This window comes from Cinclus cinclus, chromosome 4 (assembly GCF_963662255.1).
Source record: "Cinclus cinclus chromosome 4, bCinCin1.1, whole genome shotgun sequence".
Classification (NCBI taxonomy): Eukaryota; Metazoa; Chordata; class Aves; order Passeriformes; family Cinclidae; genus Cinclus; species Cinclus cinclus.
In genome coordinates, this window is record NC_085049.1 from 56,671,552 (window position 1) to 56,696,668 (window position 25,117).

A 25,117-nucleotide genomic window follows, 5' to 3' on the forward strand; every position below is an offset into this window, starting at 1 on the left:
TCAGCCCTGTGCAGCCCCGCACAGCCACCATTCCGGGAAATGCATTCATTCACACTTTGTGACTGTACGGAGCACGGGAAGGAGTGCTTGTGCTCTGCCTAGGCACCCATTAATAAGTTCCCACACTGGGAACAGGATCCTGATCTGGACAGGTATTTTGCGTGATCCAGAAGCACTGTTGCTATGGCAGATGAAGAAAGACAACTTCCTTGTACTGGGTCAGAGTTGCTTGACATCTTTAAAAACTAAATATACACGAAAAGTTAATGAGAATTTCCATGATGTTTGGGTAGTGTGATACTTGGCACACCAGCATTACATTCATACAGGCAAAAATTACATGTCTCTCTTTTACCAACCACTAACCTCCAAATAGTACATGAATTTTTTTTAAAGGGTGATAACAAAAATATATCCTGATTTCCTACAGCACTGTCTCACAAAGGCAGCACAGAAGTGTCCTGAACCAGTACACTGAGAAGGCTGTTCTCCATTCCACAGGACTTTCACATTGCTTTGCCCTGTCAAAACTTCCTCAAAGCTTATTTTGAGAATAATAGCAAAATTCTCCCTCCCTTCACAAAATGAGAATAAAGCCACTTCGCCTTTCCTCTAGATTACTGTTGTTGTTGCTAAGGGTGGATGAAGACTACATAAACAAATGAGAGGAAAGGTAGATGCTCCAGTGCTCAGGAGCAAGGGAATGGAGATGGCCATTGACAGGATCACTCCCCATGAGTACAAGTTTGCTGCAGTGCTGTCTCCAGCAACCTTCCTGCAAGACTGGACATTGGCCCTTGCCAGGAATTCTTAGATGGGGTATGCAGGGGTGCTGTACTGTGCAACAGAGAGGTTGGGGGCTCAGCCCTGCCAAGAAGACTCCTGGGGACTGCAGCAAGGATTTTCTTGGGGGGGAACAGAAATTCCCTTGCAGCACAGAGAAGCTACACGTACCTGTATCCAGGCACTTGTTTTCCTGGCCAGTCTAGGCAGAAAAGCATGGATCAGGCACAAAGCAAATTTGACAGCTGGGTGAGGCTAGAGAAGAAAAGGAAAAAAAATTAAAAAGCCAAGGTGTGGTGATCTGCCAGCAGTGCCCCGCTGCCCCTGGGCAGGGAGATGTTTTGTGCTGGCACGAGCACCATGAACCACCAGCTCCAGCAGGGCAGTCAGGAGCTGGCTCACCCCACACCAGGCACCTTCAGTCTCACCACCTGCCGAGTACCTTTGGTCCCGCTCGGCCTCTGCCAGACACACCCGGCAATCGAACACTTCAATTCAAAGCCCACGTCGCCTTGTTAATGATTACTTAGCTAAAGAGGTCCTGCTATGCCCAGCACTGCTCAGGGGAAGAGCTGAGCCCAAAGCCCTGATTCCTCGGTGCTGGGCTGCTAGGGAATGCATGCCCCGAAAAAGGGGGGTGTTCTGGCTCCTTTGCTGTGCCGGCTGCAGTCCGTAAGCTTCAAAGTGCACAGGGCTCTCCAATGCTGAGCCCACTCTGCCCTGAACTAAGATCTTTGAAGTAACATCTGCCCTTTCTAATCCTTCTTTGGTTTATTTCTGCTCGTCAGTGTGTACCTGACACCCTCTCACAACAGACAGCAGCTCGGTGGGGTAAATAAGGTCCTGCCTGCCTGCCTGCCTGCCCTGGAGCACCTGGATCTTTGGTAGCGAGTGAGGGAGGGAGCACACTCTAAGCCATAGACACCCTGTGTGTGTCTGGAGTAAGTCACTTACATTTGGCACATCCTGAATGCCAGGATCTATAATGGATTCATTCCCACACACTGTTCCTGGGTTTGCTGTTTTCCACCAGCACAGGTGAAAGCTGGGTGCCCATCCGAGCACCCCAATGTTCCCATGCCTTGATTCCCCCGTATGGAGCAGAGAGACTGTCCCGGTCCCACAGCAGACGGACACAGCAATCCTCCTCGGCCCCGGGTCAGAGAGGCGCTCAGCTTTCCCAGCTTGGAACTCCAGCTTTTCCACCCTTTCCTGCCTCACCGGGTGTGGCTCTGGGAAGGACAGCTGAAAGGGGAACATTTTGTGACTGCAAGTGATGCCGCACGTTCCGCCAGGGCATGAGCCCCAAAACCCGCAGCCGCCTCCCGTTAGTGCTAAGTCACCCTTTTCCCAGCGTGGGCGTCCTGCTGAGTCAGGGTCAGGCCGGGACGCAGGAACTGCTGAGTAAAGGCTGTGAGAGAGGCTTTTTGCTGAGTCACGGCGGAGCGGGCTCCACGTGAGCCCGTTTATGGCAGGGCGGTCCCTGCGCAGCGCTGAGATTCCAGCTGCTGCTCTTGGCCCCCGTCCCAGTGCTCCGCACAACTGGAGAAATCTCCAGAAACAGCCTCTTCCTTCGGCCCAGCCTTTCTCCTGTACCCTGGACCAGGGAACCGCGCAGAGGCGATTTGGAAACTTTGCGGGGAGGGGGGATTTGGGTCTCACTTTCTGCGCAAAACTTGGCTTCCCCTTCCTCCTTCTCGTCAGAAAAGGATGTGAGCCGTGCGGTTCAAGGTCCTCTTTGTTGCATACGTGTGATTTTTCGAATCCAAATATTCATGGTTTGTTCCATCTCGCAGTCAGGGCACACTTTGTTTTCCACGGTTATGGCGCTGAAACAAAGGAGGCGCCGGCTCTGACAAACATTTGTGCAAATGGGGTTTTTACTTTGTAGCTCTGCCCCATTCCCTTCCACATCTTCCTTTGGCTGCCACAGCAGCTCCTAGCTGGACACAGGATTGATTCCCATAACCACCAAGACTCTAGGAAGCATGGTGGGCTCTATGCACCCTCTCCCGAAATTTCAGCCCAGTGTACCTATAACCTGCTGTGTTCTCCTTCCCTCTCTCTGCCCTGTTTCCAGACAGTCCAGGCTCTCTCCTTGCTCATAGCTATGTGCTGGAGATACCAATGTGCTGCAGCACACATATACCCATACACCTATGAAAATATTTATTGCAATCTGCATTTCCCATTTTTGTCATGCTCCAAAGGTACTAGCAATTCCAGCCCCATGCACAGCTGCAGTGCCTGAGCTCTCCATAGGGATTTCCAGTGCATTGGACATTTGACCTCCTTTTTTTTCCACCTGTATCTTTGATCTAGACTGGGATTTTTGGCTGCTGAGAGCAGTGAGTCAGTTCTGCAAGGTGGGGCTGGGAGAGGTAATCTCACAAATTAACACACAGGTTATCCCTGTACACTCAGGCACAGATTCTTTTCTCCAGCAAGTCATTTTAAGCAATTACTGTAACGCCTTTTCCCCTACCATTACACAGCAAATCCTGGTCACTGAATCAGCTTTTCCAGTGCAAACCAGGCAGCCGCATTTTGCTGTGTCACGGTTTGAGAGAGCCCATTAACCCCTCTGAGCTGGCTAAGGCTGGTTTTCCCCACAGAAGCCAAGCTGAGCTGCTGGGGGCTGCCTGCCAGAGCCCAGTGTGGAACAGTGCTGCCCACAAGGGACTCAGGAGAGCTGACTTTGCATCCCATGACTGCCTGTGTAACTAGACATTTCTGGCCATAAATCTACTGGCAAAATAGGCTGTTAATGTACAAAGAAGAGAAAATTCCCCTTTCCACATGGAAACACTGACCCCTCAATAACTTTCTGTTGTTTTTAACCATTCATCTCCCATCTCGTGACTAAGCATTTTCTCAGGTGTTGGGATTTGCAGACAAGCTTTTAAGCCCAGCAGGAACTTCTACAAATATCTTGCCTGAGGCTACTTTATTCATCTTTCCTAGAAATCCCCTGGGCAGTTTTGCTGGTGTCCTCAGAGTGAGTAGCTCATGCACCACCAGACACAGCTCACTGGAAGGGCAGGAGACATCAAGGGCTTCTGGCAAGCACAGTGCAGACCACAGCTCTGATACTTTAGTGGTATTCAAGCAGAATTTCCTAGTGACCTGGATGCAGGCTGGGCTCTGATTTCCCATGGCCCGCTGTGCTCTGGGAACCAGTTTGCTCCTTCCACTAAATGCACCCACCTCCCACCCCCTTCATTGCTCCCAAGTGCTGACTTCCAAAGTTCTCTTTGAGGAAGAGATAGTACCTCACAAATCCCTGCTGGCACATTGGCTTGCTCAGTGTCACTGACCTCCCACCCACCATTAAGCAACAGCACAGCAGAAGCAATTCAAGCCTTTGCTGCAGAACACTGGAGGGACCAGAAATGCTCCAGACCAGCAACTGCAAAGATGATGACACCCCACTTTCAGTTCTCCTTCCATCTTGCTGCGGGGCATTTGGGCCTTTCCAGAGAGCCAGGCTCAGTCTCACAACTGCTCCATCCCAAGAAACCCAAATCAGAGGGCAATCAGACAGCATAAATCACTCATGTGGTGTGGCTTGCTTGTCTGCACCTTTGCAAATCCCCTGGCAGAGGTGAGCTGTATCTCTTGTGGCCTGCTCAGGGGAAGGTAAATCCCCAAGAGCCAGAGAAGGTACTTCTCCATGTCCTGGGGCAGTATGGTTACAAGCCAGAAAACCTAACTGCAATGATAGCAACATGACTAGAGACCCTCTCTTTCTTCCCCCCAGTCTCATTCAGACCTACTACAATCCTGGATGGAAGGGGAAAGCCTTTTGGATAGATCTTTTATAGGGCCTCCAAGCATGCAGCTTCTTGGAAGAAGGCAGGCTGGGGACAAAATCATTGGCTTGAAAGCACCCAGAAAGTCTTTGGGAAGAACTGGGTGCATTTCCAGGGCAGCAGGTGAAAGGAGGGGCAGGGATTGAGAACTGGATTTTCTTCAAATTATTTCACAAAATATACTCTCATAATATAACTCCTCATATAATTTTCCTATAATTCTCATATATTTCCTACCCCCCTCCACTAGAACTAAAGGTTCAATTTGTGCCCCAGCTTCCCCTCTCAGAATAGAACACACTGAAAATGACAGAAGAAGAGAACTTTAAGGAGTTATGCCAGAGGGAAACATTGATTTTGGGGCCATTCCTCTGGCAAACTGGTATCAATGTTTTCAGGAGGGACTGGCCATGGGGCTGCCTGCTCTACAAGTGGACTCTGCACTCTCAGGAGATGTCTGGGGCTTTGTCACACTTGCTTTGAAGATTCAGACATCCTGATAAATTTATTTTACCTTCCAGAAAAGCCAGCAAGCTGTCTGCAGCAGCATGGGGGTAAGAATGGGACGTGTCAGCTTTTGCCAGCGTGCACTGTTGCTTTAAAAGACAAAAGCAAGACAGGAAAAGTCTGGCTGAGTCAGGATGGAAATGCTGACTAATCCTTCCTGAACGCTGCATGCCAGATGTCTGCTGGAATTAAAAAAAAAAAAAAAAAAAAAAAAGCATTTTTCTAGAATAGCTTTTTAACCTACAGCCCCCAACCCTGCTGGGGCTGGTGTGGGTGCAGTGACAGGGAGACAGGCAGGGTGCTGGCTTGGATGGCAGCATCCACAGAGAGGGCTGGCTGCAGTGGGACAGCAGATGCCACAGTCCTTCCTTCTCTTTTCTCCCAGGCTCTGCCTCCCCAGAACCCCCTGCACGAGTCTACCAGGAATTTCTCACACCCACAGCAGCAGGGGAATCATGGCTCTAAGTGCCCTGCTCTTTTGTGCTCAGCACAAATGTGTGCTTTTCCAAAGTACAGCCAGCCAGTGCATCATCTGTCCCTGCTAGCCTAGCTTCATCTGTTGGCTACTTCACTGACCACTTTATTAAAAAAATAAAAACAAAAAACCCCCAAAAAAACAAAACAAAACAAAAATACCAACAACAACAAAAAACCCCACTAACAATAACAGAGAAAAAGAAAAAAAAAAAACAACAGCAGAGCACCAGCTACTGGCAGAAGCACCATGTCCAACTCTTTTCCCAAATCAAAGAAATTATTGCCTTTGAAAGTCTCTGCAGACTTCCTCAGTTTCCCTCAAGTCTTGTATGGTATCTTTTGAGCTACCTCAGCCTTCTGGATATCTAGGAGATGGAGTGATATTTTCCTAAATTGCCCTGCACACTGCTGTGGTGACAACAGGAGCCAGCTGTCAAACAAATCAGATGCCATTGTTTCCATGAGCAAGAGAGCATGGAATGGATTTCTCTGCACATCGGTGCTGGCACACCTGTGTTAGCTCTGTGCAAAGTGTCAGGGTTTGCTGCCCAGTGCCAGGGGAATGGGGGAGCTGCACGAGGGCAGGTTTGGCACCTGCAGGCCACAGCTGGTGCATGCAGGAGCACAGACACGGGAGATGGGATGTTTACACCTGAGCTGTGCTGGAGCAGGTGATGCCGAGTGCTGGATTAGCTCTCCCGGCAGGGTGCTAGGCACACAGACTGGGATGTAGGGCAAGGAGGCTGCCCTCTGTGCCCCAGGAATCAGCCCTGTAAATCCACCCTCCTCATCCAACCCTGCTGTCCCCAGGACAACGAGCACCTCAGTGAGCACCGGGCTGTGCCTGCCACAGGCAAGGCACTGAAAGGGTTACAGAGCCAGGCACCCTTAAAAGAGAAGTTTCTGGACATCCTCTTGTTTTTGCTTAGCTATCAAGATACATCAGGTGACTTCCTTCTGGCTCCTTGGGGCTGCAGGGAGGCGAGGGTGGCAGCCAGGCTGGGAAGGGAAGTGCTGTTGTGTTGCAAGAAGTTTGTACTCACACTGAGGTCAGCTGCTCACGTGGCCTGGCAGTATAAAGCTGGATGTGCGAGTCAGGCTGCCCAGCTCTGAGCTTCACTGTCCTGGGAGCTGAAAGGACGGAGGGAAGCAGGAACAACAACAGCTGGGAAGCAGAGGAGCGAAAGACGTGGAGAAACATGGAAACTTCCCAGTCACAAAACTCCGAAAGGTGAGAGTAGGACGGGAATGAGAGAGAAGCGTTTTGTCAGAGGAGTGTTGTGTTTCTCCCCTTGCTTTTAGACACGCTGTTGCTGTTGCTGTTCCTGCTCTGCGGGGAAAGGCACGCTGCTGCCTCCACCTCTGGATGGAGTCTGTCAGTCTTCCCTGCTCGGGACAGTGTTTGGAAAGCTGGTGCTCTCTGCTTACCATCCACATCTCTCGGGAATGCTCTGCTCCTTTTTCTGCCATCCCAGGCTCCCTCTTTTGCCCTAGAGAGCTAAGATCCGTTTTGTCAGAGGAGATGGCACTAATACCTGTTTCACTGTTCTTGCCCAGAATGTCCACAGACCTGTCAGAGCTGTTGAAGGAAGCTACCAAGGAGGTGCACGAGCAGGCAGAGAACACACCGTTCATGAGGAATTTCCAAAAGGGACAGGTGTCACTCCAGGAGTTTAAGGTACTTCATAGCAGCATTGCTCAGGGATGGGATTTCCTCACCAGTTAGATCAGATGGGCTGTGAGAGGACTAAAGGGGGGAGGATGGGGACACGATGTATCAGCATCTCCTACAAAAAACATGAAAAGCATCAAACTTCTGTGCTCCTGCACCATTCACATCCTACTTGCTCCTCCTGCAGAAGGTGGGGAAGGACTGTGCATACCACAGTGGGCAGCCAAGCTGAAACGGGAGAAAAAGGACAAAGAGGTTGATGGGACTAATGCTATTGTTTTTCTCTTTCTTCATAAACGCCTGCATGTTAATTATTGCCATACAGTTAATGGAGATAGAACTATCAGATAGTTAAGATACTTGAGCAGCTGAAATGCCCAAAAGAGGGGGAATTCTATATTTAAAATGCTCCAGGCAGCTGCAGGTAGAAATAATGATGGGATGGTGAGAAAGTGAGGATGTGGGATCATTGCTGGCACTGAGCTTTGCATTGTCACTTGAGTTATACCACAGCTGAGATCATAAGCAATAACTCAAAAGCAGACTGAGTTTGAACAATCTGTGTCTGCTGCTAACAAGCAGGAGCCTGCTGCTTTTTTTGAGATAAAAAGAGATATATTTCCACATATTAGCCTAACCTGGCTAGATACAATTCCTGGGGTCTGAGCCACATAACAAAGCCATGAGCAAAATCAAAGCAAACACCTGGGCAAGAAATTCCTGAGAGGCTATAGGATGTGACGCATGGACTTGCAAATAACAGCAACCAATTCAACCTGTGGCTTAATTACTTTGTTGTTGAATTGTTCCTTGGTAAATAAATCCAGCGAAGTAGAAAGAGACTACTTATTTCTGACAGGTGGCATTCAGAATCCTTAGCCAAGCATAAATTCAGTCTCAGGTGCTGACTTTCTGCGTTTAGAAATACGGCATTGGTTAGGCAATGGACTTTGAGACAGGTAAGTGTGTAAAAAGACCTTCAGGAATAAAACTCCATTTCTTAGATGATTTTTACATGCTGTCAGGCAAATGAGATGGGGCATGTATTTTAAAAATTAACAAGTTTTTTAAAAACATGTTGTTCATTAAACCACTACCTGCCTCTGAAAACAATTGACCTATAATTTTGCTTAATTTGTAAGGCAGTTTTCCCGTATTTTGTTCCTTTTCCAGTAAGCTGGGTAACAGGTTACTCTTTAAAAAACTGTTTTTGTTTACTCCCTTGGCAGACCTATATATCTGGCCTGCTACGTGACTCCCCAGATGGTGGATATTTGTTTCCACAACCAGTCACTGCCCGTGTGCTTATCAAAGTCCTATTTGCTGGCACGGTGGGGAAAGGTTGAACAGGAACTCTCTCACTTCAGAACTGATTGCTTTGTGAGAAAGTAAACTATTTTCTCTCCTGTGAGCAGCATAATCCCCCTACCCAAACCTGACTCACCTCTACTGCAACACCTTCATCCCTTACCACTGGCTTCTCTCAAGGGGTGCCAGGGTAAGGAAGGGGTGGTGTAGGCGTGACAGCCTCTGAAAACAGAATGCCTGGGGAAGGAAAGAACACAGCTATATTGTCTCAGACCACGTGGAAAAGCTGGCAGATAGAAGAAAGTATCACATAAGCTGGGAAAAACAACAATAACAATGGTTTCAAAAGAGAGGGGGGAACACAGCTTCACAAGAACTCCTTCACAAAGGCATCTTTCAGAGGCAGGCTGTGCTTCCAGATCCCTTTTATCTTGTCTCCCTGGGGCAACCGAGGAGGCAACCCCACTTGCATGCCTGAGTGAGCAGAGTGGTGGTGCCTTGGTTCCCAGGATGGTGGGATGCTGACAGGATGAATATGTTGAAAAATAACCAGTGTGTGTCATCATCTCACAGGGCCCCACAGAGGGAAGCCACATTTTGGAGTATTCAAATTTGAACAATGTACCAAAAAGGATACCTTTGGGAATACCCTCTCTATTGACTCAGGGAATCGGAAGAAACCAGGAATGCTTAAATAGGGCTCCAGTTTACATTACATCAAGATGCGGGACTTTAACTTGAAGGCAAGGCAGTGACTTTAGGAGCAAGTAAGACCAATACCTGCTGGAAAGGACACATCTGATTGCTGTCTCAAGCAGAAGGGAAAGGGCTAAACAGTGTCTGCCTGTACCTAGCACTGTTTTCCACCTGGGAAAGCTGCAACATCACAGAAATTCGTGACTCATAGTGGGTGTGCCCACGAGTACCTTTTTTCTTAGTACAGTTTGTCCCACAGACTTGAAAAAGACAAGCAGATACCCCTATAGCTCATGCTCTTTCTTCTCTTTCAGCTGGTTACAGCATCCCTGTACTTTGTCTACTCTGCTCTGGAGGAAGAGATTGAACGGAACAAGAACAATCCAGTTTATGCCCCTGTGTATTTCCCGGCGGAGCTGCACCGCAAAGCTGCCCTGGAGGAAGACTTGAAGTACTTCTATGGCAGAAACTGGAGGGAAGAGATCCCATGTCCTGAGGCTACTCGGAAATATGTCGAGAGGCTCCACTACGTAGGCAAGAACGAGCCAGAGCTCCTGGTGGCCCATGCCTACACTCGGTATTTGGGAGACCTGTCTGGGGGGCAGGTGCTGAAGAAAATTGCCCAGAAGGCTCTCCAGCTGCCCAGCACTGGGGAAGGGCTGGCTTTCTTCACCTTTGATGGGGTGTCCAATGCCACCAAGTTCAAGCAGCTCTATCGTTCCCGCATGAATGCTCTCGAGATGGACCTTGCCACCAAGAAAAGAGTCATGGAGGAGGCCAAGAAAGCATTCCAGTTAAATATACAGGTGAGTAACAACCAGCCAGCACTGCCAGCCCACACCCTCTCTCAAACAAGAAAATAGCTACAGGGGAAATACAAGGCCAGTATTTCCACTGGGGAGTTATTGAGAAGTTGTGGATCAGGGCGAGCTCACAGAGGTGGATGGCCGTGCTTCTTCAACCTGGGAGCTGAATAAAACAATGGTCTCTGAAGAGCTCTTCTCCCTCCCTTAGTGTTTGAATCCAGTCTCTTCCATGTGCCGCCATTCAGATATGAATGAGGGTTAATGCTGGCAGTGGGGATTACCATCTGGTATCTGTCCTGCTTCTGTGGTGAAGTTCCACAGGTCCCCCATGCATTCTGACTAGGTGACAGGTACCTTGCTTTCCTTCCCATCAGAAGATGGGGAATAGTCTTCTCCTTAGCTGAAATCTTCAGGGAGAACCTGTAAAACAAACAAGGAGTTTGAAAGACATCCTCTTGACCTTACAGGCAACTTTTGTTCTATGCAAAATGTGCCAGGAGACTTAGACTGAAGCCTCATGTTTTCCTCTGGTTCCTAAAGTGCCTGGGGAAGGGGCAAGTGGTCCAGTGAAAGAACAAGAGGAGGCCACACACTGAGACAGTGTTCCTTCTTCTCAGGTGTTTGAGGCACTGCAGGAGCTGGTGTCCAAAAGCCAGGAGAATGGTCACCCTGTGCAGCCAAAGGCAGAACTTCTTCGCACGAGGAACATCAACAAATCACACGAGCATGGTGAGACACTTCTAAGGGCGGGTGCTTCACAGGGCTCCTTCCTTTCCTCCTCCTCCCTTCCTCTGTTTGTGTTTGTAAAAGCCATTGGGAAACAAGCTTGCCCCATGTCCTCTCTAGCCATCAGCAGGTAGTGCAAGGAGAGGCACTGCAGTGTGCAAAGCTTCTTCTCGACGTGACAGAGCAAGGGTAACACACGTGGGCTCTCCAGAAAGTGTGTCAGCGAGGAAGCTTTTAAAAAAGAGACTCTTCTCTAGGGCTTTAACAAATGTAAAGTTCAGTCAACACAGGGAAAGCTGACCTTGAATTCACAGAAGCAAAGGCATCAGTTTTGGGTGCTACAGATCAGCTGTGGTGCTGTGATGCTGACAAAGTTCTTCTGGACACAGTCCTATCCAGCAGCCTCTCCTTTTGGACTGTACACCCCTCTGATAATTTTCCTGCCTTCCAAAAGTATTTACTGAAAACAGTCCAGAGAGTGTGCTGGTTTGTAGTGAGGACTGCTCTGGATGGTGGAATGTAATCAGCTTTTAAGACAGGCTTGTACCTTAGTGAGGAGCAAGCTCAGATGTTCACAGAGCAGAGTGGTTTCCATGATGCAATTCAAATAAAAAAACCCTTACAGCCTATCCATTCTGAAACCAAAATGGAGATTTGTATTCAGGCATCCTGGATTGAACCACAGTTTTTCCATGGCAAATATGAAAAGCAAAGCTTGCCTTAAGCATCTCTAGATAGTGAAGCTTAAAGCAGTTTCTGTGGGAAAGGCATTAAAAGTTCTCTGTGAAACTTTGCCAGTCCTCTCCCAATACATGCATGCAAGTAAGATTTTCAGAAAAATTTGGTGTTGGATGAGAAAACCCATCCTGAAGTTGTACTGTGAAAACTGCTTAGAGTGCTGAAGACTGTTCAAGGTCTTTAGATGCCTAACTAATTAAATCAGTGAGAAGTACGAGACAAAATGCCTTTTAAGATTCTATCTTCAGTATTTGTCTTCTGCACACATCAGGGGTTTGATGGAGCTGGGCAGTGCACGTATAAGCTGTAAGGAGACAAGGGGAGAGGCTGGTAGTCATCTACAGGCAGAGGGGCTGTGGGCCTTTGTGATTCCCAGATCAAGTGTGCTGCTTCCCTTCTCCACCGGGAGAGCAGAACCTGCTGCCCCTGTTTCTCCCAGCTGGGCTCTGGACCTTCTCCTTCTTCGCTGGACAACTCCAGCAGGGTGTGCTCTGGCACTGCTGAGAGCAAGCACGGCACATTAACAGCTTCTTGCCAGAGCCTCCTCTCACTTGTCTTTATTTGCTTTTTCTCTATTTGCTCTAGGTCCAGCAGCTGGGAAGGAAAGTGAGAGGACAAAGATGATAAACACAGCCACGACACCCACCACTTCCCTGGTGAGGTGGATCGTGGCTCTCAGCTTCCTCGCCATGACAGTCGCCGTGGGCTTATTTGCCATGTGAGAAAGCAGGATCTTCACCTTCTCTTTGTGACTTCCCTCACCCTGAACTAATCCACCTTCCCCAGTCCTTGTGAGAGAAACTCCTGACTGGGTACCATGATCTTGGTTCTGCCACTAATACTAGGAGACTTTTCTCCCCAGAAATCAAAGAGTGCTGTAAGTGGGTTCAGGCAAAGTCTCTCCTATGCTCAGTGTGCGCTCTTCTCAGAGAATGACTTTATCACCAAAAGCCAAGGGTAGAAAAGGCTAAAAACTATGGCCAAGAGTTGCCATTGCTTTACAGAGTGCCTACAAAAATCTTACAGGATCAGAAACACAGATTTGACATCTGTCTTTCCGCAGAAAGATGGAGCTCATTGGAGCTGTTTGCTCAGTTTTTTTATACTGCTGGATAATACTGTGATCATTTTCTCTGTGGAGCCACATAGCTCCCATGGGTTACAGACAGTTTTACATGACACTAGTAGTCTTTGTTATTTCTTTTTCCAATCATTTTTGGTCTTTGAAAAACAAAAGACAGAAGTTGCTGAAGATAGAGTGTCATTCTTGTCTGGTTGTATAATTTATGCACATAATAAATTTCAATGTAAAGCCTTCAGGCCTGGTGTTTCCTATTGTTAAAGCCTTACATGGGGAGAAGGGAGGTGTCTTTCTTCCTCCTGGTTATATGTATTTTGGAGCTGCTGCCTGCATAGACATGACAATAGACAGAAGTGGGAGCTATCATCAGAGCCAGACTCTGCTCCCACTCAGTGCTAACAATAACCTGTTATAAGCTGAGGCAGGTTCCTTGGGCTCCTACACACTGCTCTCTATTTCTAGAAACAGCCTGAAATTCAGTGAGGGTGCAAAGGATTCTTAAGGGGTGGAAGTGGTACATAAGAGCTGGTTGCTATTCCATCACAAGCAAAAGGTGATGGGACCCTCAGCTGGTCAAAACCAGGACAGCTCTCCCTGAACTGCCAGCAAAGGGCTTCATTACTAGGCTGCCTTTGCAAGAATTTTCAGCGTGAATCAGAACTGCAAGTATGTTTTCACCACCCAAAAGTTAAAGGCATCCTAGGTTTTGGTCCAGGCAGCTGAATGGGAGGCATCAAGCACACAACCACTGCCCTCAGCAAGTGACAAACCAACCCTCTGCTCCCAGGACACAGCACACGTGTGGCATTGCTAAAGGCACTCCAAACACACAGCACTGCTGCAGCAGCCCGTGCACACAGCTTGCTTTCCTTGTCTTTTGCTGAGGCGCAGCTGGAGGGCTGGCTTTGTGTCCAGCCACAGCCCTGCCTGCTCCGGGGGCTCTCCCAGCACAGGAGAGACTGCAGTTCGGGTATGGCATTGCAGGTACTGACAAAACTGCCGAGTTACCACCTCAGAGTCCTCTCTTTCCACCAGAAAGCCTCTGTGATCAGTGTGTCTCCACGGTCTGCCTGTTCTGGCTGTGACCTTAATCCCAAAGACGTGTGTTCCTACCAGTCTGTTTTAATGGCCTTCACTGAACCTGCTCAAAGAACAAGAATCAGAAGGCAGGTCCCGCTGAGAATGAGCAGGACTGTCATCATTCTCAGGCTCTTTTCTACTCTGCATCCCTTCCCCAACCCTCTTTAATAATTCTCTCTTTGGATCTACCTGCCAGAAAAAAAAAAAAAAAACCCAGTTAATTCTTGAAAAAGACAGTTGGGTGTTTGAAAAGCTGGGATATGAGGCTTAATAGCTATTTAAATGCAATAACTTGTTCATTCAGATTTAAGTTCCAATGTGGAGTTCCTCTAAACCACCCCAACTAAACAATTTTGTTCATTCAAACACGTTGAGGTAACTAAGATCCCAAAGAGACAAACAAATGCCCAGGAGCTCAGAATCATACTGCACTACACTCAGCCCCTCTCCACTGCTCAGAGAGCCTGACTGCAAGCTCAAAGTTGGAAAATATGAGTCCTGACAGGTATCTTACCATCCCTGCTCATGGCAGGAGAGAGATGGTGCTTTGGGTATCTCACAGCCACTGTGGTCACACACTGAACACCCCAGCCTCAAGTCCGCAGAGGTGGAGACTAAGGCTTTGTTTATACCTGTCTGTGATCAATATGAATACATCTGTGTTATAAATGAGAAACAAAAGTCTTGATATTTAGCAAAATTTAGATTGCTTTATTTGATGTAGATGGAGCAAGCAGCGCTGGGGAACGTGAGCTGTCACCAACCACTCCAGGCTCCGTCCAACCTTGGTTTGCAGCTCCTTTTTATAGCACGGTTTTCCTTGTAGTAATCAATAATTTTTATTTTTTCGTTGTTATAATTTTGCTAGGTAAGCAGTGGTGGTCAAAAAACATCCGCGGGACTGCTGTGTGAAATCTCCGGACAGTTTGTCAAGTGACCATCTGATTTGGTAGATAAAGAACAGCAGGAGTGGGAAGTCTGGTCTTAGCAGATAGGTTGCAATTGGCAGGAAATCTGATTTTGCAAAATCTCTCAGGCCGTGGGAAACCCTCGTTTTACAAACTGGTATCAAATACAATTTTCTTTAAAAAAACACAATAGGCATAACAGGGGGATTTAAACAGAATTGTTGAATCATATATATTTTTTTCTATCTAACACCCATACTTCATTTCAGACCTTAGCATTCTGGTTTATACAAACCCCAACACTTTTATGATTAACACGAATCTTTTATCAACCATCCCATCTGGTTTCTCTGCAACAACGACACCAGCTTTATATCCCACGGGCTGCAGCTGAAACCTCCCTCTCCACGCACGGCGCTTCCCGGCACACTCTTCAGCTATTACCACGCCTTAAAAGGGCCAGAAAGCACACCTGACTGCCTGCCCCCTAAATACCCTAATGGCCAGGACGAAGCATCCCGGAGAACTCGTGTCCCGAAGCCCTGCAGCAGGAACGGGCTCCGCCGCCCCAGCACCTTACACCAGACAATTCATTCACTTCTCCCCCTGCCTGCAGTGGTATCACCCTCTCCCCCTCTGCCCGCCGCCGCAATGGTGCGGCCCGCCCGCCATTTCGCCTCCCCCGCCCTTCGCTCCCTGATTTCGCGCCACAGAGCTCGGGGCGGAGCGCCGCGGCCAATCAGCGGGCTGCGCGCGCCGGGTGGGCCAATCGGAGCGCGCGGCGGCGGAGGCGGTGCGTGCGCCCTGCCCAGGTTCGGTTTCCGCCGCGCGCCGCTTTTGCCGCGAAAAAAAGTTGTCAGCGGGTTCTGGTGGGGAGAGAGGTGCGGAGCGGCGGGGGACCGGGACCGGGACCGGGATTGGGATTGGGATTGGGATTGGGATTGGGATTGGGATTGGGACCAGGATTGTGACCGGGATTGGGACTGGGATTGAGATTGAGACTGGGACCGGGATGGGGATTTGGATTGGGACCGGGATGCCCCTGGGGCATTGCGAGGAAAGAAGGCGGCCGGTGCGTGCGGTGCGGGGCACTCGGCGAGGGGCGATCCCGCTGGGCCTTTGTTGCGGGGCGGGGGAAGGAGGCGGCTGGGGCTGACCGAGCGCTCTCGCCCCCGCAGCGGAGCAGCAGCAGCCGCGATGTCCGGCTTCGACGACCCCGGCATTTATTACAGCGACAGTTTTGGGGGAGACGTGTCCGTGGACGAGGGGCAGGTTCGGAAGTCGCAGCTGCAGAAGCGGTTCAAGGAGTTCCTGCGGCAGTACCGGGTGGGCACGGACCGGACGGGCTTCACTTTCAAATACAGGTGCTGCTGGGGCACTTTTCTCCTTCTGAGCCTCACCCACCGCCATCTGCACATCCAGTCTGCTCTTAACCTCCCTCCTGCAGCGCACACCCCGCATGCACCATAGCCACTTTGTCTCTTCTCGTAGGCCATAAAAAGCTCGGTATTAAGAGATGTTCATATTTAACCTGATAAAAAAAGCAGAGGTTTGGTGTTCTCACAAATTTTTAGCCGGCCAGCCAGTGCAAAAGGTAGCAGTAGAGGGATCCACACTGCCAGGCTTGCACTGAGTTCTGAGATTCAAGGTCTGTCTTTGAAACTGTAGTGCTTTCTGGTCTGGAGAATTGTCTGTATCCATTAAATCGCTGTGCCATTATCCCTGTGTGCCTTCCAAATCTATGAAGTTCCTTTGGCCACCCTTTCCCTATGCAGTTTGGAGACACAATGTTAAGGGATCATGGAGATACATCATAATCAAGGGCTAGAACAGCCTTTCACCTCTAAATTTCATTAAGCCTGGTATTTTTAAGGAAAATGTCAGTTCTGTGATTACTTCCTTGTTTTAAACCACATCTTACATACAGTAGTTATTATCCTACACAGAAATTTTCTCCTTGTTTATGTGGTCATGTAACTCCAGTAAATACTGTATGTTGCTGCTGCCAGCACTGGTGTTCCTGGTCTTACGTCACCTTTCAAAGTGGGCTTGGGTGAAAGATTGCTCAGGTTCCCCTGCACTTCTCCTGGAACTCACCTAATTTGCCCTACTTGCATTCCAAACCAAGGCCTTCCCTGCAGAGCCTGCCTTTTCCTATCCCTGCTTGTTCTAAGGCCACTGTGGGTGACTGGTGCTTTCTGCCCTGCAAACCTTGGCTGCTTCCTGCCTTCCAGGGATGAGCTCAAACGGCACTACAACCTGGGGCAGTACTGGGTGGAGGTGGAGATGGAAGACTTGGCCAGCTTTGATGAAGACCTCGCAGACTATCTGTACAAGCAGCCAGCAGAGCACCTGCAGCTGGTAAGGATGGAGGTTGGCAACCTAGAACATTGTCTAGAGAACAGCTCTGATGTTCTGCTGTAACAGACCCACTGATAGCCCACTGTTCCCTCTCTAGTTGGAGGAAGCAGCAAAAGAAGTCGCAGATGAGGTCACTCGTCCTCGTCCCTCAGGGGAGGAGACTCTCCAAGACATCCAAGTGATGCTGAGGTCGGATGCCAACACAGCCAACATCCGCAGCCTGAAGGTGAGGTGAAGTGAATCAGCTGTCACCCAGAGAGTGACTGTGTGGGTGTGATTGCAGGGGAGCTTTTGGTACCTGGTCACATGGTTCAGGATGCAGGTCACTCACTAATTTACAAGCAGTGTTACTCTGCAGCTTAAGTCTGGCTGCAAAGGGCTGTTACTGCTGGATCCTGCTGCAGGGACATTATTGCTGCTCGTGGGTTCTGCATAGTGTTCTGTCCTTTGCTCTCATGCTTTGTATCCATCTTTCATTCATGGCTTTGTCACCTTCCCTTTGCCTTTCCCTTTTCAGTCTGACCAGATGTCCCACCTCGTGAAGATCCCTGGGATTGTAATTGCAGCAACCCCTGTGAGAGCCAAAGCCACCAGAATCACCATCCAGTGCCGCAGCTGCCGCAACACCATCAGCAACATCGCGGTGCGCCCGGGCCTGGAGGGCTATGCTCTGCCCAGGAAATGCAATACGTAAGGACTGGAAAAGGCACACACCAGCAGGCTGGAGGGCAAGAAAAGCCTGCTTTCCCTCTTCCTGCTCCTGCTATATCCCATGCGTTGCAGAATCTGCTCCCTGTTCCATGAGGCAGCAGCATCTGCACTGCTCTGCCTCCACCTTTTGTGCTGCCCCTGTGCCAGTGTGCAGTTCTAGCTGGCAAGTTCTAGCTGTCCATCTGCGGTCGTGCTGGCTGTGACCCTGCATGGTCAGTGCTGCATGCAGTGTTGAGTGACCGTGTCCAGGGAGTTCTTTTTATTCATAAGGAATTTCACCTGTCGTACCTAAAGGTTCATTCCTGCCTCCCATAATGCTGTGTTAAGTTTCTCTCCTCTTTCCCAAACAAGCTCCTTGCTTTCACGTTCCCACTCCTGAGTGGCCTGTTTTGTGTTACCTTCCTTAGGGATGCTTTTTTCCTAGCCTTTTTATTCTGCTTTACATCTCTTGGTGCCTCTGAGAACTATGAGCGTTAGGTTGCCATTATGCTGCATCTCTCAGGGCAGCCAGTCCTGGTGGGTTGTGTCTTTGGGCTTATACCTGCCAGCATTTATTTTCTGCACCTGAGCTCTAATGCAGCTTGAGAGGGGTTTGGGCTGTGGATCATTCTTGTATGTGGTCTGTACAGCACCTTGCTTCTGATCCCTGACTGCGTGAGTGCATTTGCACTCTGGTGCTGCCCTCCCTGAAAACCCTGCATGGAGTCAGGCATCAGTCGTGCCCCTCTGAGACAGCAGCAGTATGTGGAGCTGCTCTTTGTCTCACAGAGCTTGTAATCTAGCAAGGCAGATATGTCTTGAGAGACTGGGAGGTGGATGTCAGCCTTGTCACATTGCTAATTGCTTTCTCACCAGAAACCACTTAACATTTGCTTCGTGCATGAGGTTGGAAAGAAAAATGCCCTGCCGTGTCACTGAGTCTGTGCTGCTACCTTCCGTGTAATTAATGAATTACCTTCCCTACTTACAGCTAGCAGAGGAGGTGTGGGAGGCAGGCAGTGCTCAGACAAATGTCACCCCGCCTCTGGTTTGTTCTCACATACTCGTTTGGCACTTGTTGAAGACGAGACAGAGGGCTTGGTAGCCTTCAATCTGGCCCCATCTGTCTGCCCTTACCTGCTGATGTGGCACTGCTTGGAAGGGGCAGCTGCCCCTTGCTATTGCTGCTGTCCCCTCCACAGGTGCCCTCCAAGGGGTGGCTCCTCAGTGCTAACAGCCTTCCCTGATTGATCTCTCTGCACAGAGAACAAGCTGGCCGCCCAAGGTGCCCTCTGGACCCTTATTTTATCATACCAGATAAGTGCAAGTGTGTGGATTTCCAGGTCCTGAAACTCCAGGAATCCCCAGATGCTGTGCCACACGGGGAGATGCCCCGGCACCTGCAGCTCTACTGTGACAGGTACTGGCACAACCTTCCCACCCTGCCCCTGCTGGCTGTTGCTGGTGCCATCTTTTCCCACCACCATCCTCTGCTTTCCCCTGTCTCCTCGTAGGTACCTGTGTGACAAAGTTGTCCCAGGGAACAGAGTCACTATCATGGGGATCTACTCCATCAAGAAATCTGCGCAGAGCAAGAACAAAAGCCGTTACAGTGTGGGGGTGGGCATCCGGAGCGCTTACATCCGTGTGGTGGGCATCCAGGTGGATACAGAGGGCTCAGGTGAGGGCTGCTTTTGGTGTGCATTTGGTCCGTGTTGGTAACCTGGTGCTAGGAGACACTCCCCCCTTGATCCTGAACTAGGTGATCTCTCAGTAAGAACTGTTTGAAATCACATCCTTGGTCCTTCTATGCTGTTTATATAACAGAAGGTTCAAGCCATTCCGGGGTCTGACTTGCCCTGGGCTTTCTGTAGTCACGTCCTGTAAGGCTTTTTCTCAGTCATATTAAATGAGGAGGTCTCAGCTGGAGTCCTCCAGGATGTTTAAGTGCGAATCTGCTAAGCCATCCCTGAGGATCCCAGCTGAAGTCCATGGTTAAAATTGTATTTAAAACATGGTCCTGACTGTAATTCTCCCTCTGGTTCCAGAAGAGCTGTTTTGCCCAAGATCCTTGGTTTTTCTTACCATCCTCTAAGGGCACAGCCTGCCTTGTTGAGCTGGCAGACGCTTGCCCTCTCCACCCTTCCTACCTGGTGGCACTTGGCATGATCTTCAAGAAGGGATTTTTGTTGTAGTGTGCACAGGGGGGAGTGCTATAACGTCCTTTGAAACTTCCATTTGTTCACTCTTGTATCATTCCCCTCATCCCTGTACAGGACATAGCTTCACTGGCTCGGTGACCCCTCAAGAAGAGGAGGAACTTCGTCGCCTCGCTGCCCTGCCCAACATCTACGAGACCATTGCCAAGAGCATCGCGCCCTCCATCTACGGCAGCACGGACATCAAGAAGGCCATCGCCTGCCTCTTATTTGGAGGCTCCCGCAAGAGGTGGGGGAGGAAGAGTCTGCTGCCTTTGTTATCAAAGTCAGTGCTTCGTTATCAAAATAAAGGCTCACCATCTCTCCTCCCTCTCTTCTTCCCAACCCCATCGCTCCAGGCTCCCGGATGGGCTGACCCGCAGAGGGGACATCAACTTGCTGATGCTGGGGGACCCTGGCACGGCCAAATCCCAACTGCTGAAGTTTGTTGAGAAGTGTTCGCCCATTGGGGTACGTGGCAATAGGTGCCTACTTGTAGTGCACCCCTTTTCTCCCTTCTCCTTGTGTAGCCCCAGCGACAAGACTGTGGTCACAGCAGACACCTGCCTGTGCAGCCACAGGTGGACTTGCTGGCAGAGGCATGACCTGCCATTTTCAGTACTAGCCTAGAAGGGACAGGGAATGAGAAAAGGAAGGGGAAGAAGGTCATGCCTTTTATTACGCTGTGAGCCAAGCTGTTTGCAGACGTCCAAGGATGTGCCTGGTGCTGCTGTTTATTGTTGAGACTTGATCAGCAGAGGGTCTAGCTGGTCAGGACAAATTAAGTTGACTGCATCTCAGGCACGGACCTCCAGCCTGAGCCTAGGCACAAAATTATGTTTTCAGCTGTGTTTTTTTGTAGTCTCTATTAAACTCAGCCTCTGACTGTATTGTTCCCTCAAGGGGCAAACAAAGCCAATGCAGCAGCCCACAAAACAATGAATCACTCCCTCTTCTGTACTTAATATCTGTGTTTGTGTCTGCATGCCCTCTGGTGTGTCACAGCTGCTTTGTCTGAGGCTTGGGATGAGGCAATAGCCCTGCTCTTTACCCAGCACATCTGCTTTTTGCATGTGCTGAGGGCTTCTCCTGGAGGTTCTTCCTGCAGGAGCTCTGGATTTTGCAGTGCCAGGAGTGCTTTGTCTCTCAGCTAGAGCAGTGGGCTCCTGGCTGCTGCTGCAGCTGATGTGCTGTCCCTTTCCTTGTCCCACATGCCGCTAGGTGTACACCTCAGGAAAAGGCAGCAGCGCTGCTGGCTTGACAGCCTCAGTGATCCGGGACCCTGCCTCCAGGAATTTCTTCATGGAGGGAGGAGCCATGGTGCTGGCAGATGGAGGAGTGGTGTGCATCGATGAGTTTGACAAGGTACTTGTGGGGCTGCCTGTGTGGGAGTGGGAAGGAGAGCCCTTGGGATGCCAGCCTGTCCCAGGAGAGCCCAGAGCTGCAGGAGGAAGGGCAACTTCTCTGAGACTCCCTCGACTCCTTTCAGGGAAGGTCAGGGGGATGGGGCTGCAAGGGAATTCCATTACATCCTGCCCTCTTGGGCAGAGGTCTTCACAGAACTTTGTGTCAGGGGTCACTTCAGTAGGTGTGTAGCAGAGGTGACTGATGGTGACTTTTTCTCCTTGCCTGGTTTCTCTCACGTGGGATGAAAAGATGCGGGAGGATGACCGTGTGGCCATCCACGAGGCGATGGAGCAGCAGACCATCTCCATTGCCAAGGTGAGCTGTGGATTGATGCATTCTGCCCTGAGGTGGGGATCTGAGAGCCCAGCAACCAGTGGTCACACATCTTTTGCCAGAACTGCCCATTTTAGAGTCCAGGCAGTGGAATTGATGGTTGCTGGTGTCTCTGGTCTGAGACCAGTCAGCCCTGCCTCGAGGCTGTGGGCAGCCTGAACTTCATGGCTTCTCCTTGATGGTGGCTGTCAGGCTGCACCTGCAAACCCATGGTTTGTGCCAGAGCTGCCCAGGAGGACTTGGCCCTGTCTGCCCAGTGTTTGTCTCAGATGACAAACCTGGGGTGAGGTCTTCTGGGTCTTCGCTCTTGACAGGAGGTTTTAAATGAAATTCCTCAGTGCTTATGTTTCAGCTGAAGCTAGTCTCCCTCCAAAAGGACGTGTGTGTCTGGCCCCACCATTACAGAGCAATTGGTTGCTACTTACGAGGCTTTATTTAAATGCAAGTGATTGACAGTGAGTCCTTGAAAATGGCTTTCACTGAATGGATTACCTGCTCCGATGTGGAGGTGGTCTTGACACCATCCTTTTTTTTTGCCTTTGACCACAGGCCGGAATCACAACCACACTCAACTCGCGCTGCTCAGTTCTGGCAGCTGCCAACTCAGTCTTTGGGCGCTGGGATGAGACCAAGGGCGAGGAGAACATCGATTTTATGCCCACCATCCTGTCCCGATTTGACATGATCTTCATCGTTAAGGATGAGCACAACGAGGAGCGAGACATGGTGCGTTCAGCTGCGCGGGTGCAGCCGGGACTCACGGCACCCCTTTCCTTGGGAGGGGGAGGCAGGGCTGTTCCTGCTGTCTCACTGCCTTCTGCTTCCCCAGACGCTGGCCAAGCACGTGATGTCCTTACATGTGAGTGCCTTGACGCAGACCCAGGCCGTGGAGGGCGAGATCGAGCTGAACAAGCTGAAGAAGCTCATCTCCTTCTGTCGGACGTGAGTGGCAGGAGTATCTTTTTGGCAGCGCCCGGGCTGCACTGTGGGAGGCAGCAGGAGAGGCAAAGCACCCAGCGCTCTGGGAGACCTTTCTGTTAATTCCTGTCTTGAAAAATGGGTGCAAGAGGAGCTCGCAGTGGTGCTGCAGCACCCAAGGAAGGGAGGGGTGCCCAGGGGACCCTCCCCAGTGGCACTGCTCCGGCTCCTGTCCCCCCTGCAGGAAGTGTGGCCCCCGGCTGTCAGCAGGGGCGGCGGAGAAGCTGAAGAATCGCTACATCCTGATGCGCAGCGGCACCCGGCAGCACGAGCAGGAGAGCGACCGCCGCTCCAGCATCCCCATCACTGTCCGGTGAGCAGCAACCCCTCCTCTGGGGGGGAACCTCTGGGGTTAGGGCTGCACTGCTGGGCTAATCCAGGAAGGGGGCTGTCATAGTGTGAGGGTGGGAGCTTGAACGCTGGAAGTGCTGTGGGGGGAGGCAGGAGGCACCTGGAGTGGGTTAGGTGGGGATGGCAGGAGTCGGGGGGAAGAAAACGCCCTTGTAGCTGCAGTAGAAAGCAGGGAGTGTTTCCTGTGGCTGCAGGCAGCTGGAGGCCATCGTGCGCATTGCCGAGTCCTTGGCGAAGATGAGGCTTCAGCCCTTTGCCACCGAGGCAGATGTTGAGGAGGCCTTGCGGCTCTTCCACGTGTCCACGCTCGATGCGGCTATGTCAGGCAACCTGTCAGGTGAGGGGGAGATGTTCTCTGCTGGGGTAGGAGAGAGAGACATGCTGGACCTGGCTGCTCAGGGCAGGGAGAGATTAGCTCCTCTCCCAGGACCTGACTGTCAGGGGCAGGTGCTGGACCTCCTTCCTGAGCAAAGACAAAGCGGTGCTTGTGGCAGCAAGGGGCCCTTGTGGCTGTGGGGCTGTGCCTCGCAGGGAGGGCAATGGCAGATCACACTGAGGGTCTCCTGTGCTGCTCAGGGGAGGGCTGGGCTGGCCCCTTGTGGTCCCAAGGGCAGAGTCTGGTGCAGGATGTGGTTCTCCAACCTGTTAATCCTCTAACATCTTTCTCTGTGGAGGTGAAGAAAATGTTTCCTTGGGCAACAGCATGGAACAAAGGGTTTGAAGGAAGCTCCAGCAGTCAGGTCCACATTCAGTTGTGTGGTTTGAGTTCCACAGCCTTTTACAGTGAAATAGTTCGTGGGTTCCCTAAAGTCTCTTAAGCTGTGCAGGTGTGGTGGGAGACACAGGAGATGAGCACTGTGCCCTGGAGAGTGATACCTGGGCAGCACAGAGAGCTCAGACAGTGCCTCCCTGCAGGGGCAGAAGGCTTCACGACACAGGAGGACCAGGAGATGCTGTCCCGCATTGAGAAGCAGCTCAAGCGCCGCTTTGCCATTGGCTCCCAGGTGTCCGAGCACAGCATCATCCAGGATTTCATGCGGCAGGTGGGTCAGGGACCCTGTAGAGGCCTGGGCTGTGAAACCAGGGACCCCAGGCTGCTGCTGGGGGCATGAAACCCCTTCCTCAAGAGCAGACTGGTGAGCCTTTTGGTCATGCTTTTGAAGCTGTTCATAGTGAATGGTGTGCATTGTGATTGCAGAGCTTAAGGGGACTGAGGTGAGTTTAAGCAAAAGGTCTGAGGTCTGGGGCTGGTTTGGGGGATCCTACCCTTCAAACCACAACTGTTTGATTTGTGACACTGGCTGCAGTCAGATCTAAAGTAGTGAAAGGGGAAGGGAACATTAGTGTCTCGGACTATTGGGTTTGCTCCTTCTAGAGGGTCCTAGCCATGCTGTAGTAGAGGTTGCAGGTTCCTGCTGAGCTCCTGTCTGCCATTCAATGCTGGTACATCTTGCTCTGCTCTCCCCTTTTGCAGAAATACCCAGAACATGCCATCTACAAGGTGCTGCAGCTGATGATGCGGCGGGGCGAGATCCAGCACCGCATGCAGCGCAAGGTCCTGTACCGCATCAAGTGACCTCCCTGTCCCAGGCTCCAGGAAGGAACTGCTGCTGCCTGACACCTGCCCAGGAGCAGGCAGAGTGCCCCTGGGAGTTGGTGCCTGCTCCTGAATGAAGCTCTTCCTTGGGGAGCCAAAAGCCCCAGGCCTCTCTCTTGAACCAGGGTTTGGGGTGGTCAGGGTGTCCCTTGTGTGTGCTGTTGCTGCGTCATGTCCATGTTTCTTTGAACTCCAAAAGCTTTTAGTTTGTCTTAAAATAAAACCTGATTATTGGTAGCTTGGGATTTTTGGCCCTGAGGGGCAGAGGGGATGGGTCCCCTTCCTCCTTTGAAGTGGGTGCAGGATTTTGGATAGAAAGATGTCCCTCTTGCCTGCCCTCTTATGCACTTACTCTAATTCATGTTTCAGCCTCATGGGCAGCAGCAGCAGCCCTGAAGGCAGAAACTCATTTCTCACTCAGGGTTTGTCTGTTAAGGCATAAAGCCTGTTGTCACAGGCTGTCCAGTTGGGCTCAGCAGTGCAGGAGGCACTTTACCCCACTCCCTGTGTGCCATCTGCTGCTTTCCTCCCCCTTGGCCAGTGGCAGTGAAGAAAATTATTTTCTGTTTGTTCCCTGCTCTTTGCTAATCCCTCTTTGCCTTCTCCCA

General features: G+C 50.6%; 2 protein-coding genes across 3 annotated transcripts; both read left to right on the forward strand.

The window, feature by feature from the left end:
- Positions 1-6,710: 6,710 nt before the first annotated feature.
- HMOX1 (heme oxygenase 1) lies at positions 6,711-12,840 on the forward strand. 2 transcript variants are annotated; one of them, XM_062491297.1, is made up of 5 exons: positions 6,711-6,810; positions 7,137-7,257; positions 9,570-10,061; positions 10,679-10,790; positions 12,111-12,840. In XM_062491297.1, exons 1-5 carry the CDS (start codon positions 6,779-6,781, stop codon positions 12,245-12,247), a joined length of 894 nt encoding a protein of 297 aa, XP_062347281.1. In that variant the 5' UTR covers positions 6,711-6,778; the 3' UTR covers positions 12,248-12,840. The 2 variants fall into 2 exon arrangements, with proteins under 2 accessions (XP_062347281.1, XP_062347280.1); XM_062491296.1 differs by lacking the exon at positions 6,711-6,810 and having other exon boundaries at positions 6,946-7,257.
- Positions 12,841-15,458: 2,618 nt separating this feature from the next.
- MCM5 (minichromosome maintenance complex component 5) lies at positions 15,459-24,680 on the forward strand. The gene is made up of 17 exons (XM_062491298.1): positions 15,459-15,475; positions 15,773-15,958; positions 16,829-16,955; positions 17,053-17,181; positions 17,473-17,645; positions 18,910-19,065; positions 19,160-19,326; positions 19,922-20,093; positions 20,203-20,314; positions 21,065-21,208; positions 21,500-21,565; positions 22,133-22,309; positions 22,413-22,525; positions 22,746-22,874; positions 23,107-23,249; positions 23,828-23,955; positions 24,387-24,680. The coding sequence occupies exons 2-17, from the start codon at positions 15,792-15,794 to the stop codon at positions 24,486-24,488; spliced, it is 2,205 nt and encodes a 734-aa protein (XP_062347282.1). The 5' UTR covers positions 15,459-15,475; positions 15,773-15,791; the 3' UTR covers positions 24,489-24,680.
- Positions 24,681-25,117: the final 437 nt, after the last annotated feature.

Bases quoted from the DNA above. Each gene is read 5' to 3' on its own strand.
- MCM5 (XM_062491298.1), top strand. From the start codon at position 15,792: ATGTCCGGCTTCGACGACCCCGGCATTTATTACAGCGACAGTTTTGGG. The intron at 19,327-19,921 runs GTGAGGGCTGCT...ATCCCTGTACAG, and splicing joins GGTGGATACAGAGGGCTCAG to GACATAGCTTCACTGGCTCG. The intron at 23,956-24,386 runs GTGGGTCAGGGA...CCCCTTTTGCAG, and splicing joins TCCAGGATTTCATGCGGCAG to AAATACCCAGAACATGCCAT.
- HMOX1 (XM_062491296.1), top strand. From the start codon at position 6,946: ATGGAGTCTGTCAGTCTTCCCTGCTCGGGACAGTGTTTGGAAAGCTGG. The intron at 10,062-10,678 runs GTGAGTAACAAC...CCTTCTTCTCAG, and splicing joins CATTCCAGTTAAATATACAG to GTGTTTGAGGCACTGCAGGA. The intron at 10,791-12,110 runs GTGAGACACTTC...TATTTGCTCTAG, and splicing joins CAACAAATCACACGAGCATG to GTCCAGCAGCTGGGAAGGAA.